Raw genomic sequence first — 18071 nt, 5'->3', positions numbered from 1 at the left:
GCTTTGATGCACCCGATGCCAACAACTGATTGGGCCAAATTCTCGAGGACTAGTTTGACTAGTCGGGCACGGGATGACGTTCAGTCTCTTGGGCCTCAGGACTGTCTGGACTATTATATTACTAAGAACATCCTGTTGTCCCTTTTTACCATCACCCCCGAAAGATATCGCACCAAGTTCCAGATATTGTCTCTCCATGGGGTCTCCTATGTAGAATTTGGCAGTTAACTCCAATGACACTGCAACTGCTGGCTCGATGGTCGGGCTGCCCACTCCAATGATGCTTATGGAGAAAATGGCCCCCAAAATTCAAGAGTGGGTAGCCAACAAGAAGCCCAAAACCCCAGAAGAAGCAGCCAGATTGGCAGATGAGTTTACAGCTAATCGCCCTCACTGGAGACCTATATGCCCAACGATCCCAGGAGACCCTTCAACCAAAGATTTAAGCAGCTACCAGCCATTCGAGGACTATCCCACTACCCAGCAGAAACCCCACTAGGACAAAGGTTTACAAACAGGACCCATGATTAGCCTAACCAAGGGCGCTGTTACATGTGAGGGCACCATGGACACATGGCCGAAGATTGTCTACAGGGCCCGGGCCCCATGCCTGGAGCCCATATGCCGGTCCACTTAGTCAACGCCTACCAATATGAGCCATCAGGGTCTGAGTGGGCACTACCACGGGATACACCAGCAGAGGATGAAGTGATATACCCTGTTCACACTATATGGCAGCTTGTCCACCCTACACCATCCAACCTCCACAGCCACCTCCAGCCAGTCAAGCTCAGTGATATCAAGGCCCAGGGACCTCGGAACACTGGGTCTTCCATCACCCTAGAAAGCCCATATATTGTCCCACGAGAACACCATTTACCAGGCAGCCAAGTGGCCTTCTCCAGGTCTGGGGTTCAGCGCTCGGGGAATGAGCACATTTACATGGGCAATTTACCGGCCAATGTACGGGAGGAGTTGTTCCATCAGTACGGGAGGATCTGTACCATCGAGCTGAAGAATCATGGGGGAGGTGGTGCCACACCATTCGCCTTCATTAGCTTCCAGGATCCGCAAGAGGCGGAGAATGCCGTGAGTGGAAGCAATGGATATGAGTTTGGTTCGCGTCGATTACGTGTGGAGTTTCCCAGGTCAAGAAGTTAAACATGGGGAGGTTTTGGAGGACTCCGCTGGAGGAACAGATCACCTTCTCGGCTAACTGAATACAGAGTCTTCGTCTCAGAGCTTCCCCAGTTCAGGAAGTTGGCAGGATCTAAAAGATCATATGAGAGAAGCTGGAAATGTCTGCTATGCTGATGTGCACAGGGATGGAACCAGGATTGGGGAGTTTGTTCACAAGGACGACATGGAATATGCTTTGAGGAAACCGGATGATACAAAGTTTCTTCTTATGAAGGTGAAACCTCTTACACTCGTGTCTGTGCTTAAAGACATGCTAACAGATTGTCCCCGAGAAGTGAAGAAGAATGATTGGAAGCCTATCGCGTCTGGCTAATTAAGATGGGGGAAGTATGTGGCGACATCGCATTTAATCTGAAATAACCAGACATATTATTTCAGTAGGCCCAGGGAAAGAGGCTATTTTTCATATAAGACTTAATGTTGACTCTTATTGTCAATTGAATTAATGTGTGTGGACTGGCAGCTGATTAGCTAATGTATCTGTCTGGGTATTGTACTCCTAGTATTGTTCTACTATCCTTGGGAAACATAGGCACAGGATAATTGAACAATGTTTGCTAACATGTTGATGACCTATTGGTTCTCTGAAAATATGAAGTACAATCTATGCATGTTGTTTGAACACTCCAGTAGGGAGAGGTGGCCTCCTTCCCCCTTCCCCCAAGTCTATGCAAAAATGCCTGAAAGGAGGATCCGCCTGTATTTAGAGAGACTTTACATTACAGTAGCCATGGCATCATAGCTTCCACTGAAGAAACACAAAGAACCCTCAACGATGTTTGGAGAAGCCAGGTTGTGGTCAAGCACATCACTGGACTGTCAGCTTACTAGCTTGTTGTTACCTCCTCTCTGTACGTGCCACAGGTGGGGTAGTCGGCCCTGAAATCTCTGAAGTCATAGATGCCATTATCCTGGCAAGTCAGAAGGGTGAAACTCTGTAATGTGCACCATCTTGGGTATTTTGCTGGGACTGTTTTATGTGTTGCTTGTTTTGTGGTTCAGCTCCCCTGCACAGCTCCGGTCCCAGCACAGCTCCAGCCCCAGCACCACTGCACAACTCCAGCCCTCCCTTCACCGCTACGGGGACCCCTCTGCACAGATCCAGCCTTCCCTGTACAGATCCGGCCTCAGCACTGCTGCACAGCTCTAGCCTGCGCACTCCTGCACAGCGCTGTCCCCAGCACCCCTGCACAGCTCCAGCACCACTGCACAGATCTGGCCCCAGCACTGCTGAACAGCTCCAGCCTGCGCACACCTGCACAGCTCCGGCCCCAGCACCACTGCACAGCGCCGGCCCCAGCACCCCTGCACAGCGCCGGCCCCAGCACCCCTGCACAGCCCCAGCATGCACACTCCTGAACAGCTCCGGCCCCAGCACCACTGCACAGCTCCAGCCTGCACTGTTATGATTGGGTCACCGAGGAGGAAAGCAAGCTCAAGCTAAGCCACAGAAAACCAGAGAGGTTGGTAACTAAGCAGATTGCAGACCCCTGATCCTATCCACACAACTAGCAGTAGCCGTGGAGCGTACCTACGATGATTCTAGATGCCTCGGCACAGCCGGAGAACTAACTAAGCCTAAAGCAAGAAAGGGGAAATCTAAACTGCCTCGGAGCAGACCCCAAAGCAATAGATAGCCCCCAAACATATATTGTCGGTGAGACAAGATGAAAACACAAACACAGGTAGAAAAATAGACTGAGCAAACGATGGGGCCCACACTGACTAGACAGGAAAGACACTGTCTGCAATCACGCAAGAAAAAACCCTGCAAAAAATGCCCAACACGTCTGATAGAAAAATACTAAAGTCACTACACTTCGCCCACTATATCAGCACTCTGCTATATTCTGAAAGCAGAGCAAAAAGAGGCCAATCTAATAAGGGACAAAAACAAACTGGCACAAGCAGTAACATATGGATAGAGATTCAGCACAGCCCCAGCCGGAGCTGGCTGACCCACACAAAACTGAAATAGACAAAACCAGATCAAATGTGAACAATAGCAAAAGAACACTTAGCTGAGCATGCAGGGACTGAGCTGGAAACTAAGACCTCAGGAGGCAGGAAAAAACCACCAGCAGGGATAGAGGGAGTCGGCTGTCTTAAATCCAGTCAGAAACTTCCAATGTCCAATTGTCCTCCTCATTATCAGGTGGCAGGCCTTTGTTAATTAGATCAGCTCCATTACCTCCTGTAACCATCAGAGGGAGCCCGGAAAGAGAACTCGCGACCCCTCTGTCAATATAACCATCTCCACTACCTTCACCAGTAACCAGAGGTAGGCCAGAAAGTGAATTCACAACACTGCACACTCCTGCACAGTGCCGGCCCCAGCACCACTGCACAGCTCCAGCCTGCACACTCATGCACAGCGCCGGCCCCAGCACCACTGCACAGCTCCAGCCTGCGCACTCCTGCACAGCCCTGGCCCCCCTGCAATCCTGCACAGCTCCGGCCCCTGCAATCCTGCACAGCTCCGGCCCCTCACAGCACCGGCCCCAGCACCATTGCACAGCTCCAGCCTGCGCACTCTTGCACAGCACCGACCCCCCTGCAATCCTGCACAGCTCCGGCCCCTGCAATCCTGCACAGCTCCGACCCCTCACAGCACCGGCCCCAGCCTGCGCACTCTTGCACAGCGCCGACCCCCCTGCAATCCTGCACAGCTCCAGCCCCTGCACAGCTCCGGCCCCTGCAATCCTGCACAGCTCCAGCCTCCTGCACAGCTCCAACCCCAGCAATCCTGCACAGCTCCAGCCCCCTGCACAGCTCCAACCCCAGCAATCCTGCACAGCTCCAGCCCCCTGCATAGCTCCAACCCCAGCAATCCTGCACAGCTCCGGCCCCCTGCACAGCTCCAACCCCAGCAATCCTGCACAGCTCCAGCCCCCTGCAAAGTTCCAACCCCAGCAATCCTGCACAGCTCCAGCCCCCTGCATAGCTCCAACCCCAGCAATCCTGCACAGCTCCGGCCCCCTGCACAGCTCCAACCCCAGCAATCCTGCACAGCTCCAGCCCCCTGCAAAGCTCCAACCCCAGCAATCCTGCACAGCTCCAACCCCAGCAATCCTGCACAGCTCCGGCCCCTTGCAGTCAGGGCTCCTTACCTGCGGAGAGAAGCAGGACCGCGCTGAGTGCTCTGTGTAACCGAAGGACGGACCCTCGAACAGGGTGGTCGGGAGCTTTAGCACTTCCCTCAGGAACTGGTCGAACTTGGCAAAGACCATGAAGCCGCTGGAGTCGGACACTTGGGAGAAGATGTCTGAGGACACAAGAAAGGAAGAGGCGGGGTCATGTGCAAGCTCCTCCCACAGTGGTAGGTTAGTACGCCCCCATCTGGGTCACCGGGTGTCAGTAAGGCGTCCAATTATCTGCTGCCTCCTCCTCCAATCACAGCTAAAGCTTGACTGTTCCCCATTTACATCACGTCTTGTACTCCAGTCACAGCCAAAGCTGCAGTCACAATGGTGGCGCCCCCAGCTGGCCCAGTGGTGATCTGCGGGCATTAATCACAACCTGAATGACTGGAGAAGGCATGATGCCACTCAGGATCTGCATGAGGGGAAGGAAGGATTTGGTGCAGCTTTGGCTGTGACTGGAGCAGACGTGCTCTTTTAGGATTAGTATCATAGAATCATAGAATCGTAGAGTTGGAAGGGACCTCCTGGGCCATCTGGTCCAACCCCCTGCTCAGTATCAGTGGGATTAGATCTGATGTTGGGTTAGAGGGCAGAGCCTTGCATCTTTGGCTGTGACTGGAGCACAGAACAGACAGATGGGGGAATGTTAACTGTATCTAGACATTATCTAAGGTGGTGGCAATGCCTTAAGTGCAGCTTTGGATGTGAGTGGAGTAGAATCAGATCACAAGTAGTAGCTCCCAACCCGGACTAACCGCTGTGGACCACCGGGATGCCCCCTAGAGGTAGAAAATGGACAACATTGAGAGCCTCTTAGAGGAGGTGATGCACGCCCCAAAGGGATCCCCGGAGTGCAGCCCCCACAGGGGCGGGACCCCCAGACTGCATTGCTGCACTAGGAGATGGTATATGCGACGTGACGCTGCAAGACTGTCGCCTTAAAGGGACGGGGTGTAAGCCCCCAGGGCTGTCAGCAACGCCCCCCAGAGTTCTCAGCACGACACCGGCAAAGCATTCACCCCGAGTACAGGACGGCTCTGCCACATATGTGCACCTGACCGTCAGACTGCGTCCAGGCACAAGACGGCGGGCGACGGACGGTGAGATTATCAGTCATTTACCACTGATCTACTAGAGACAAGTCTGTAGGTGTACGATGCCGGATTATCAGTGTCTGCACCTGTATGATGCCGGATTATCAGTGTCTGTAGGTGTACGATGCCGGATTATCAGTGTCTGCACCTGTATGATGCCGGATTATCAGTGTCTGAACATGCACGATGCCGGATTATCAGTGTCTGTATGTGTATGAGGCCGGATTATCAGTGTCTGTACCTGTATGATGCCGGATTATCAGTGTCTGTACCTGTATGATGCCAGATTATCAGTGTCTGCACCTGTATGAGGCCGGATTATCAGTGTCTGTACCTGTATGATTCCAGATTATCAGTGTCTGTACCTGTATGATGCCGGATTATCAGTGTCTGTACCTGTATGATTGCAGATTATCCGTGTCTGCACCTGTATGATGCCGGATTATCAGTGTCTGCACCTGTATGATGCCGGATTATCAGTGTCTGCACCTGTATGATGCCGGATTATCAGTGTCTGTACCTGTATGATGCCGGATTATCAGTGTCTGTACCTGTATGAGGCCGGATTATCAGTGTCTGCACCTGTATGAGGCCGGATTATCAGTGTCTGTACCTGTATGATGCCGGATTATCAGTGTCTGTACCTGTATGATTCCGGATTATCAGTGTCTGTACCTGTATGATTCCGGATTATCAGTGTCTGTACCTGTATGATTCCGGATTATCAGTGTCTGCACCTGTATGAGGCCGGATTATCAGTGTCTGTACCTGTATGATGCCGGATTATCAGTGTCTGCACCTGTATGATGCCGGATTATCAGTGTCTGCACCTGTATAATGCCGGATTATCAGTGTCTGCACCTGTATGATGCCGGATTATCAGTGTCTGTACCTGTATGAGGCTGGATTATCAGTGTCTGTACCTGTATGATGCCGGATTATCAGTGCCTGCACCTGTATGATGCCGGATTATCAGTCTGTACCTGTACGATGCCGGATTATCAGTGTCTGTATGTGTATGATGCCAAATTATCAGTGTATGTACCTGTACGATGCCGAATTATCAGTGTCTGTACCTGTAAGATGCCGCCGGATTATCAGTGTCTGTACCTGTATGATGCCGGATTATCAGTGTCTGCACCTGTATGATGCCGGATTATCAGTGTCTGTACCTGTATGATGCCGGATTATCAGTGTCTGTACCTGTATGATGCCGGATTATCAGTGTCTGTACCTGTATGATGCCGGATTATCAGTGTCTGTACCTGTATGATGCCGGATTATCAGTGTCTGTACCTGTATGATGCCGGATTATCAGTGTCTGTACCTGTATGATGCCGGATTATCAGTGTCTGTACCTGTATGATGCCGGATTATCAGTGTCTGTACCTGTATGATGCCGGATTATCAGTGTCTGTAACTGTATGATGTCGGATTATCAGTGTCTGTACCTGTATGATGTCGGATTATCAGTGTCTGTATGTGTATGAGTCTGGATTATCAGTGTCTGTACCTGTATGATGCCGGATTATCAGTGTCTGTACCTGTATGATACCGGATTATCAGTGTCTGTACCTGTATGATGTCGGATTATCAGTGTCTGTATGTGTATGAGTCTGGATTATCAGTGTCTGCACCTGTATGATGCCGGATTATCAGTGTCTGCACCTGTATGATGCCAGATTATCAGTGTCTGTACCTGTATGATGCCGGATTATCAGTGTCTGTACCTGTATGAGGCTGGATTATCAGTGTCTGTACCTGTATGATGCCAGATTATCAGTGTCTGTACCTGTATGATGCCAGATTATCAGTGTCTGTACCTGTATGATGTCGGATTATCAGTGTCTGTACCTGTATGATGCCGGATTATCAATGTCTGTACCTGTATGATGTCGGATTATCAGTGTCTGTACCTGTATGATGTCGGATTATCAGTGTCTGTACCTGTATGATGTCGGATTATCAGTGTCTGTATGTGTATGAGTCTGGATTAGCAGTGTCTGCACCTGTATGATGCCGGATTATCAGTGTCTGCACCTGTATGATGCCAGATTATCAGTGTCTGTACCTGTATGATGCCGGATTATCAGTGTCTGTACCTGTATGAGGCTGGATTATCAGTGTCTGTACATGTATGATGCCAGATTATCAGTGTCTGTACCTGTATGATGCCAGATTATCAGTGTCTGCACCTGTATGATGGCGGATTATCAGTGTCTGTACCTGTATGATGGCGGATTATCTGTGTCTGTACCTGTATGATGCCTGTGTAACAGGCTAGATTAACCCCCCCCCCGCCCAGAATATACCCAGGATTAAAGTGGCCTAGGCCAGATTATACCCCTCTGGGTCAGAATATGCCCCCAGCTGCTGTAGATCAGATTTTTCACGAGTTTGAGAACCATCAAAAATGGGGCCCCAGGCAGCACACGGGGGGCAGAGACAGCGAACAGGGTCCCAGGCAGCACACAGGGGGGCAGAGACAGCGCACGGGGCCCCGGTCGGCGCACGGGGGCAGAGACAGCACGCAAGGGGGGAGGGAAGAGACAGCGCGCAAGGGGGGAGAGAAGAGACAGCGCGCAGGGTCCCTGTGCGTTGTCCTTGCCCACCTGTGCACTGTCTGGGAACCCCTGTGTGATGTCTGGGACCCCGTTCTTGAGTATATCGCTCAATCCTGTGCGCTGTCTGGGGCCCTGTGTGCTGCCTGGGACCCCGTTCTCTGTCTGTTCCCCCTGCATGCTGCCTGGGGCCCCCGTGTTCTGCCTGGGGCCCCAGTGTTCTGCCTGGGACCTGGGACCCCGTTCTCTGTCTGTGCCCCCTGCATGCTGCCTGGGGCCCCCGTGTTCTGCCTGGGGCCCCAGTGTTCTGCCTGGGACCTGGGACCCCGTTCTCTGTCTGTGCCCCCTGCATGCTGCCTGGGGCCCCCGTGTTCTGCCTGGGGCCCCAGTGTTCTGCCTGGGACCTCGTTTGCTGTCTGTGCCCCCTGCATGCTGCCTGGGGCCCCCCCGTGTTCTGCCTGGGACCCCGTTCGCTGTCTGTGCCCCCTGCATGCTGCCTGGGGCCCCCGTGTTCTGCCTGGGACCTGGGACCCCGTTCTCTGTCTGTGCCCCCTGCATGCTGCCTAGGGCCCCCGTGTTCTGCCTGGGACCCCGTTCGCTGTCTGTGCCCCCTGCATGCTGCCTGGGGCCCCCCCCCCCGTGTTCTGCCTGGGACCCCGTTCGCTGTCTGTGCCCCCTGCATGCTGCCTGGGGCCCCCGTTCGCTGTCTGTGCCCCCTGCGTGCTGCCTGGGGCCCCAGTGTTCTGCCTGGGACCTCGTTTGCTGTCTGTGCCCCCTGCATGCTGCCTGGGGCCCCCGTGTTCTGCCTGGGACCCCGTTCGCTGTCTGTGCCCCCTGCGTGCTGCCTGGGGCCCCCGTGTTCTGCCTGGGACCTCGTTTGCTGTCTGTGCCCCCTGCATGCTGCCTGGGGCCCCCGTGTTCTGCCTGGGGCCCCCGTGTTCTGCCTGGGGCCCCAGTGTTCTGCCTGGGACCTCGTTTGCTGTCTGTGCCCCCTGCATGCTGCCTGGGGCCCCCCGTGTTCTGCCTGGGACCCCGTTCGCTGTCTGTGCCCCCTGCATGCTGCCTGGGGCCCCCGTGTTCTGCCTGGGACCTCGTTTGCTGTCTGTGCCCCCTGCATGCTGCCTGGGGCCCCCGTGTTCTGCCTGGGACCTCGTTTGCTGTCTGTGCCCCCTGCATGCTGCCTGGGGCCCCCGTGTTCTGCCTGGGACCTCGTTTGCTGTCTGTGCCCCCTGCATGCTGCCTGGGGCCCTCGTGTTCTGCCTGGGACCCCGTTCGCTGTCTGTGCCCCCTGCATGCTGCCTGGGGCCCCCATGTTCTGCCTGGGACCTCGTTTGCTGTCTGTGCCCCCTGCATGCTGCCTGGGGCCCCCGTGTTCTGCCTGGGACCTCGTTTGCTGTCTGTGCCCCCTGCATGCTGCCTGGGGCCCCCGTGTTCTGCCTGGGACCTCGTTTGCTGTCTGTGCCCCCTGCATGCTGCCTGGGGACCCCGTGTTCTGCCTGGGACCCCGTTCGCTGTCTGTGCCCCCTGTGTGCTGCAAGGGACCCCGTTTGCTGTCTGTGCCCCCTGCATGCTGCCTAGGGCCCCCCCGTGTTCTGCCTGGGACCCCGTTCGCTGTCTGTGCCCCCTGCGTGCTGCCTGGGGCCCCCGTGTTCTGCCTGGGACCTCGTTTGCTGTCTGTGCCCCCTGCAAGCTGCCTGGGGCCCCCGTGTTCTGCCTGGGGCCCCAGTGTTCTGCCTGGGACCTCGTTTGCTGTCTGTGCCCCCTGCATGCTGCCTGGGGCCCCCGTGTTCTGCCTGGGACCCCGTTCGCTGTCTGTGCCCCCTGCATGCTGCCTGGGGCCCCCGTGTTCTGCCTGGGACCCCGTTCGCTGTCTGTTCCCCCTGCATGCTGCCTGGGGCCCCCGTGTTCTGCCTGGGACCCCGTTCGCTGTCTGTGCCCCCTGCATGCTGCCTGGGGCCCCCGTGTTCTGCCTGGGACCCCGTTCGCTGTCTGTGCCCCCTGCATGCTGCCTGGGCCCCCTGTGTTCTGCCTGGGACCCCGTTCGCTGTCTGTTCCCCCTGCATGCTGCCTGGGGCCCCCGTGTTCTGCCTGGGGCCCCAGTGTTCTGCCTGGGACCTCGTTTGCTGTCTGTGCCCCCTGCATGCTGCCTGGGGCCCCCGTGTTCTGCCTGGGACCCTGTTCGCTGTCTGTTCCCCCTGCATGCTGCCTGGGGCCCCCGTGTTCTGCCTGGGACCCCGTTCGCTGTCTGTGCCCCCTGCATGCTGCCTGGGGCCCCCGTGTTCTGCCTGGGACCCCGTTCGCTGTCTGTGCCCCCTGCGTGCTGCCTGGGGCCCCCGTGTTCTGCCTGGGACCTCGTTTGCTGTCTGTGCCCCCTGCATGCTGCCTGGGGCCCCCGTGTTCTGCCTGGGACCCCGTTCGCTGTCTGTGCCCCCTGCGTGCTGCCTGGGGCCCCCGTGTTCTGCCTGGGACCCCGTTCGCTGTCTGTGCCCCCTGCATGCTGCCTGGGGCCCCCGTGTTCTGCCTGGGGCCCCCGTGTTCTGCCTGGGACCCCGTTCGCTGTCTGTGCCCCCTGCATGCTGCCTGGGGCCCCCGCGTTCTGCCTGGGACCCCGTTCGCTGTCTGTGCCCCCTGCGTGCTGCCTGGGGCCCCCGCGTTCTGCCTGGGACCCCGTTCGCTGTCTGTGCCCCCTGCATGCTGCCTGGGACCCCGTTTTTGATGGTTCTCAAAAGCGTGAAAAATCTGATCTACAACAGCTGGGGTAAATTCAGACCCGGAGGGGTATAATCTGGCCTAGGCCACTTTAACCCCGGGTGTATTCTGGGCGGGGGTTTAATCTGGCCTGTTACACCGGATATCAGTGTCTGGCACCTGGTTGATGCCGGATTATCAATGTCTGCACCTGTATGATGCCGGATTATCTGTCTGTATGTGTATGAGCCCGGATTATCAGTGTCTGCACCTGTATGATGCCGGATTATCAGTGTCTGTATGTGTATGAGCCCGGATTATCAGTGTCTGCACCTGTATGATGCCGGATTATCAGTGTCTGTGCCTGTATGATGCCGGATTATCAGTGTCTGGCACTTGTTTGATGCCGGATTATCAGTGTCTGCACCTGAATAATGCCGGATTATCAGCGCCTGCATCTCTATATTTCGAGATTATTGGTGTCTCCATCTCTATATTGCTGGATTATCAGTGTATACAGTCATGGTCACAAGTGATTATTATCACAATGCCCCGTGTTTCCTTATACTCAGGTTTATTTCCTTTGTGTTTATTGGAACAGCACAATAAAAAAAATAAGGGAAGAAAAAAGGTGAATTGGCAAAATTTCACACAAAACTCCAGAAACGATCCGGACAGAATTGTTGGCACCCTCCTTAATATTTGGTCACCCCCTTTGGAATAAATAACTGGAATCCATCGCTTCCTATTACCATCCACAAGCTTCTTGCTCCTCTCAGCCGGGATCTCGGACGTCTCTTCTTACAATCTGCTCCCGGTCTCGTATTTCGCCTTCTCCCAGCAGCGATTGTAACATCTCTCCACAGGGGATCACTGGGGTTTAGATCCGGACTCATTGCTGCCTCTCCAGCGCTTGGTTTCCATCCATTTCTGGGGGATTCTTGACGTGTGTTTGGGGTCATTGTCCTGCTGGAAGACCCTAGGACGCAAAGTCAGCTTTCTGACACTGGACTGTTATGATAGGTCACCAAGGAGGATACCCGGAAAATAAGCTAAGCAACCAGAACACTAGAAAGGTTGGTAACTGAGCGGATTGCAGACCCCTAAACCTAACACAATTAGAATTAGCCGTGGGACGTACCTACGATGCCCTGGACGCCTCGGCACAGCCGGAGGACTAACTAAGCCTAAAGCCAGAAAGGGGAAATCTAAACTGCCCCGGAGCAGACCCCAAAGGAATAGACAGCCCCCAAACATATATTGTCGGTGAGACAAGATGAGGCACAAACACAGGCAGGAAATAGGCTGAGTAAACGATGGGGCCCAAACTGACAAGATAGGACAGAAAAGGCACTGTCTGCAATCACACAAAAAACCCTAAGAAAAATCCAACAAGTCTGATATGCAAAAATACTGAGGCCACACGACCTCTCCCCCCACTAAATCAGCATTCTGGTGTGAACTGGAAGCAAAGCAAAAGATACTGACATAACAGGGGATTAGCAATACTGAACAAACTGACATGAGCTGTGACATATGGAGCGGGGTCCAGCACAGGTCCCCGCAGGGAACAATGCTGAACCCACACCAGCAAAGCAGAAAGAAGAGAAAGGCAAAAACTGGATCAAATGCAAAAAGATTCCAGCAAACAAATAACTTATCTGAATGATGCAGAACCAAACAGGGGGCAAGCGGACTTCAAAAATGCACAGGAAGAAAACCAAATCACCAGCAGCAACTGAGGGAAGCTTGCTCACTTAAGTCTTCCCAGTCTGTAACACCTGACTTTCACTCATCGTCTTCAGGTGATGGACTTCTGTCAACCCGACCAGCTCCACTACCCTCAGCCACCACCAGAGGGAGCCCTGACTCAGAAGTCAGGTTAAGAGTGTTCACAACACTGGACTCTACATTGTGACAGGCACACAGTCAAGGCATCCAGTGCCAGAGGCAGGAAGATAACTCAAAAATATTTGTGACCCTCCATCATATCTGACTGTAAGTATTGTGTTTTTTTCCTTTCTAAACCTCATTCCGTTTTCAGGAATCAGTAGAATGATGTGCTTCACCAAAAAGCTCTATCTTGGTCTCATATGTCCACAAGACGCTTTCACAGAAGTATTTTGTCTTACCCATGTACATTTTGGCAAACTGCAGTCAAGCCTTTTTACTCTCTCTGTGTCAGCTGTGGGGTCCTCCGGGGTCTCCTGCCATAGTGTTTCATCTCATTCACATGTGGACGGATAATTCGTGCTGACACTGAGGCACCCTGAGCTTGAATTTCTTTGCACCTTGATTGGGGCTTAGCTACCATCCTGCGTTACAACCTTTCTTCAATTTTTCTCTGCCGTCTACGTCGAGGGAGATTAGCTACAGCGCCATGGACTGAAAACTTCTTGGTTATGTTGCTCACTATGGGCAAAGGGACATCAAGATCTCAGGAGATGGACTTGTAACCTTGAGATTGTTGATATTGTTCAACAATTGTGGTTCTCCAGTCCTCAGACAGTTCTCGTCTCCTCTTTCTGTTCTCCATGCTTAGTGTGGCACACACAGACACACAATACAAAGATTGAGTAGGCTTCTACCTTTTAATCTGAATTCAGGTGTGATTTTCATATTGCTCACACCTGTTATTTGCCACAGGTGAGTGTGAACGAGCATCAAAGGCTGGAAACAAAGTTGTTTACCCAAAATTGTGAAAAGCTGCCAACAATTTTGTCCGACCCATTTTTGGGGTTTTGTTAGAAATCATGTCCAATTTGTCTTTTTTTTCCCCCTCAGTGTCTTTATGTTGATTCAAAACACACAAAGGAAAAAAATCTGAATATAACAAAACACGGGGAACTGTAATAATGTTCTGGTAGATATACTTCATTCTTAAGAACAATTGCAAGGGTGCCAACACTTTCGTCCAAAACTGTATATTACTGGATTATCAGTGTCTGTATCTCTATATTTCTGGAATATCAGTGTCTGTATCTCTATATTTCCGGATAATCAGTGTCTGTATCTCTATATTTCCGGATTATCAGTGTCTGTATCTCTTTATTACCGGATTATCAGTGTCTGTATCTCTATATTTCCGAATTATCAGTGTCTGTATCTCTATATTTCTGGATTACCAGTGTCTGTATCTCTATATTTCCGGATTATCAGTGTCTGTATCTCTATATTTCCGGATTATCAGTGTCTATATCTCTATATTTCCGGATTATCAGTGTCTGTATCTCTATATTTCTGGATTACCAGTGTCTGTATCTCTATATTTCCGGATTATCAGTGTCTGTATCTCTATATTACCGGATTATCAGTGTCTGTATCTCTATATTTCCGGATTATCAGTGTCTATCTCTAAATTACTGGATTATCAGTGTCTGTGTCTCTATATTTCCGGATTATCAGTGTCTGTATCTCTATATTTCCGGATTATCAGTGTCTGTATCTCTATATTTCAGGACAATCAGTGTCTGTATCTCTATATTTCTGGATTATCAGTGTCTGTATCTCTATATTTCCGGATTATCAGTGTCTGTATCTCTATATTTCAGGATTATCAGTGTCTGTATCTTTATATTTCCGGATTATCAGTGTCTGTATCTCTATATTTCCGGATTATCAGTGTCTGTATCTCTATATTTCCGGATTATCAGTGTCTGTATCTCTATATTTCCGGATTATCAGTGTCTGTATCTCTATATTTCCGGATTATCAGTGTCTGTATCTCTATATTTCCGGATTATCAGTGTCTGTATCTCTATATTTCCGGATTATCAGTGTCTGTATCTCTATATTTCCGGATTATCAGTGTCTGTATCTCTATATTTCCGGATTATCAGTGTCTGTATCTCTATATTTCCGGATTATCAGTGTCTGTAAATCTAGATTTCCGGATTATCAGTGTCTGTATCTCTATATTTCCGGATTATCAGTGTCTGTATCTCTAGATTTCCGGATTATCAGTGTCTGTATCTCTATATCACCAGATTATCAGTGTTTGTATCTCTATATTTCCGGATTATCAGTATCTCTATATTTCCGGATTATCAGTGTCTGTATCTCTATATTACCGGATTATCAGTGTCTGTATCTCTATATTTCCGGATTATCAGTGTCTATCTCTATATTACCGGATTATCAGTGTCTGTATCTCTATATTTCCGGATTATCAGTGTCTGTATCGCTATATTTCCGGATTATCCGTGTCTGTATCTCTATAATTCCAGATTATCCGTGTGTGTATCTCTATATCACCGGATTATCAGTGTCTGTATCTCTATATTTCCGGATTATCAGTGTCTGCATCTCTATATTTCAGGATTATCAGTGTCTGCATCTCTATATTTCAGGATTATCAGTGTCTGTATCTCTATATTACCGGATTATCAGTGTCTGTATCTCTATATTTCCGTTTTATCAGTGTCTGTATCTCTATATCACCAGATTATCAGTGTCTGTATCTCTATATTTCCGGATTATCAGTGTCTGTATCTCTATATTTCCGGATTATCAGTGTCTGTATCTCTATATTTCCGGATTATCAGTGTCTGTATCTCTATATTTCCGGATTATCAGTGTCTGTATCTCTATATTTCCGGATTATCAGTGTCTGCATCTCTATATTTCCGGATTATCAGTGTCTGTATCTCTATATTTCCGGATTATCAGTGTCTGTATCTCTATATGTCCGGATTATCAGTGTCTGTATCTCTATATCACCAGATTATCAGTGTCTGTATCTCTATATTTCCGGATTATCAGTGTCTGTATCTCTATATTTCCGGATTATCAGTGTCTGTATCTCTATATTTCCGGATTATCAGTGTCTGTATCTCTATATTTCAGGATTATCAGTGTCTGCATCTCTATATTTCCGGATTATCAGTGTCTGTATCTCTATATTACCGGATTATCAGTGTCTGTATCTCTATATTTCCGGATTATCAGTGTCTGTATCTCTATATTACCGAATTATTAGTGTCTGTATCTCTATATTTCCGGATTATCAGTGTCTGTATCTCTATATTACCGGATTATCAGTGTCTGTATCTCTATATTTCCGGATTATCAGTATCTCTATATTTCCGGATTATCAGTGTCTGTATCTCTATATTACCGGATTATCAGTGTCTGTATCTCTATATTTCCGGATTATCAGTGTCTGTATCTCTATATTACCGGATTATCAGTGTCTGTATCTCTATATTTCCGGATTATCAGTGTCTGTATCTCTATATTTCTGGATTATCAGTGTCTGTATCTCTATATTTCTGGATTATCAGTGTCTGTATCTCTATATTACCGGATTATCAGTGTCTGTATCTATATTTCTGGATTATCAGTGTCTGTATCTCTATATTTCAGGATTATCAGTGTCTGCATCTCTATATTTCCGGATTATCAGTGTCTGTATCTCTATATTTCCGGATTATCAGTGTCTGTATCTCTATATTTCCGGATTATCAGTGTCTGTATCTCTATATTTCAGGATTATCAGTGTCTGCATCTCTATATTTCCGGATTATCAGTGTCTGTATCTCTATATTACCGGATTATCAGTGTCTGTATCTCTATATTTCCGTTTTATCAGTGTCTGTATCTCTATATTTCCGGATTATCAGTGTCTGTATCTCTATATTTCCGGATTATCAGTGTCTGTATCTCTATATTTCCGGATTATCAGTGTCTGTATCTCTATATCACCAGATTATCAGTGTCTGTATCTCTATATTTCCGGATTATCAGTGTCTGTATCTCTATATTTCCGGATTATCAGTGTCTGTATCTCTATATTTCCGGATTATCAGTGTCTGTATCTCTATATTTCTGGATTATCAGTGTCTGTATCTCTATATTTCTGGATTATCAGTGTCTGTATCTCTATATTTCTGGATTATCAGTGTCTGTATCTCTATATTACGGGATTATCAGTGTCTGTATCTATATTTCTGGATTATCAGTGTCTGTATCTCTATATTTCAGGATTATCAGTGTCTGCATCTCTATATTTCCGGATTATCAGTGTCTGTATCTCTATATTTCCGGATTATCAGTGTCTATCTCTATATTACCGGATTATCAGTGTCTGTATCTCTATATTTCAGGATTATCAGTGTCTGCATCTCTATATTTCCGGATTATCAGTGTCTATCTCTATATTACCGGATTATCAGTGTCTGTATCTCTATATTACCGGATTATCAGTGTCTGTATCTCTATATTTCCGGATTATCAGTGTCTGTATCTCTATATTTCTGGATTATCAGTGTCTGTATCTCTATATTTCTGGATTATCAGTGTCTGTATCTCTATATTTCTGGATTATCAGTGTCTGTATCTCTATATTTCCGGATTATCAGTGTCTGTATCTCTATATTTCTGGATTATCAGTGTCTGTATCTCTATATTTCTGGATTATCAGTGTCTGTATCTCTATATTACCGGATTATCAGTGTCTGTATCTCTATATTACCGGATTATCAGTGTCTGTATCTCTATATTTCTGGATTATCAGTGTCTGTATCTCTATATTTCCGGATTATCAGTGTCTGTATCTCTATATTACCGGATTATCAGTGTCTGTATCTCTATATTTCCGGATTATCAGTGTCTGTATCTCTATATGTCCGGATTATCAGTGTCTGCATCTCTATATTTCCGGATTATCAGTGTCTGCATCTCTATATTTCAGGATTATCAGTGTCTGCATCTCTATATTTCCGGATTATCAGTGTCTGTATCTCTATATTTCCGGATTATCAGTGTCTATCTCTATATTACCGGATTATCAGTGTCTGTATCTCTATATTTCCGGATTATCAGTGTCTATCTCTATATTACCGGATTATCAGTGTCTGTATCTCTATATTTCAGGATTATCAGTGTCTGCATCTCTATATTTCCGGATTATCAGTGTCTATCTCTATATTACCGGATTATCAGTGTCTGTATCTCTATATTTCAGGATTATCAGTGTCTGCATCTCTATATTTCCGGATTATCAGTGTCTGTATCTCTATATTTCAGGATTATCAGTGTCTGTATCTCTATATTACCGGATTATCAGTGTCTGTATCTCTATATTTCAGGATTATCAGTGTCTGCATCTCTATATTTCCGGATTATCAGTGTCTGTATCTCTATATTACCGGATTATCAGTGTCTGCATCTCTATATTTCCGGATTATCAGTGTCTATCTCTATATTACCGGATTATCAGTGTCTGCATCTCTATATTTCCGGATTATCAGTGTCTGTATCTCTATATTTCAGGATTATCAGTGTCTGCATCTCTATATTTCCGGATTATCAGTGTCTGTATCTCTATATTACCGGATTATCAGTGTCTGTATCTCTATATTTCCGTTTTATCAGTGTCTGTATCT

At 49.0% G+C, this 18071-nt stretch overlaps 1 protein-coding gene and 1 pseudogene across 10 annotated transcripts in view; one reads left to right on the top strand and one right to left on the bottom strand.

Annotated features, from left to right (window-relative positions):
• Positions 1-18071, bottom strand: part of DTNB (dystrobrevin beta) — a 136864-nt gene that overhangs the window by 61036 nt on the left and 57757 nt on the right. For all 10 annotated transcript variants that reach the window (XM_073562040.1, XM_073562036.1, XM_073562039.1 and 7 more), the window contains exon 6: positions 4311-4465. In XM_073562040.1, coding sequence (XP_073418141.1) covers positions 4311-4465 — 155 coding nt within the window. The remainder of the gene's footprint in view (positions 1-4310; positions 4466-18071) is intronic.
• LOC141074307 (serine/arginine-rich splicing factor 9 pseudogene) lies at positions 574-1488 on the top strand (annotated as a pseudogene).

The sequence above is a fragment of the Dendrobates tinctorius genome, unplaced genomic scaffold, assembly GCF_039654945.1.
Source record: "Dendrobates tinctorius isolate UK_male_01 unplaced genomic scaffold, ASM3965494v1 ptg000332l, whole genome shotgun sequence".
Classification (NCBI taxonomy): Eukaryota; Metazoa; Chordata; class Amphibia; order Anura; family Dendrobatidae; genus Dendrobates; species Dendrobates tinctorius.
The sequence above is the reverse complement of the archived record's forward strand: the minus strand, read 5'-3'. Positions and strand labels throughout refer to the sequence as shown.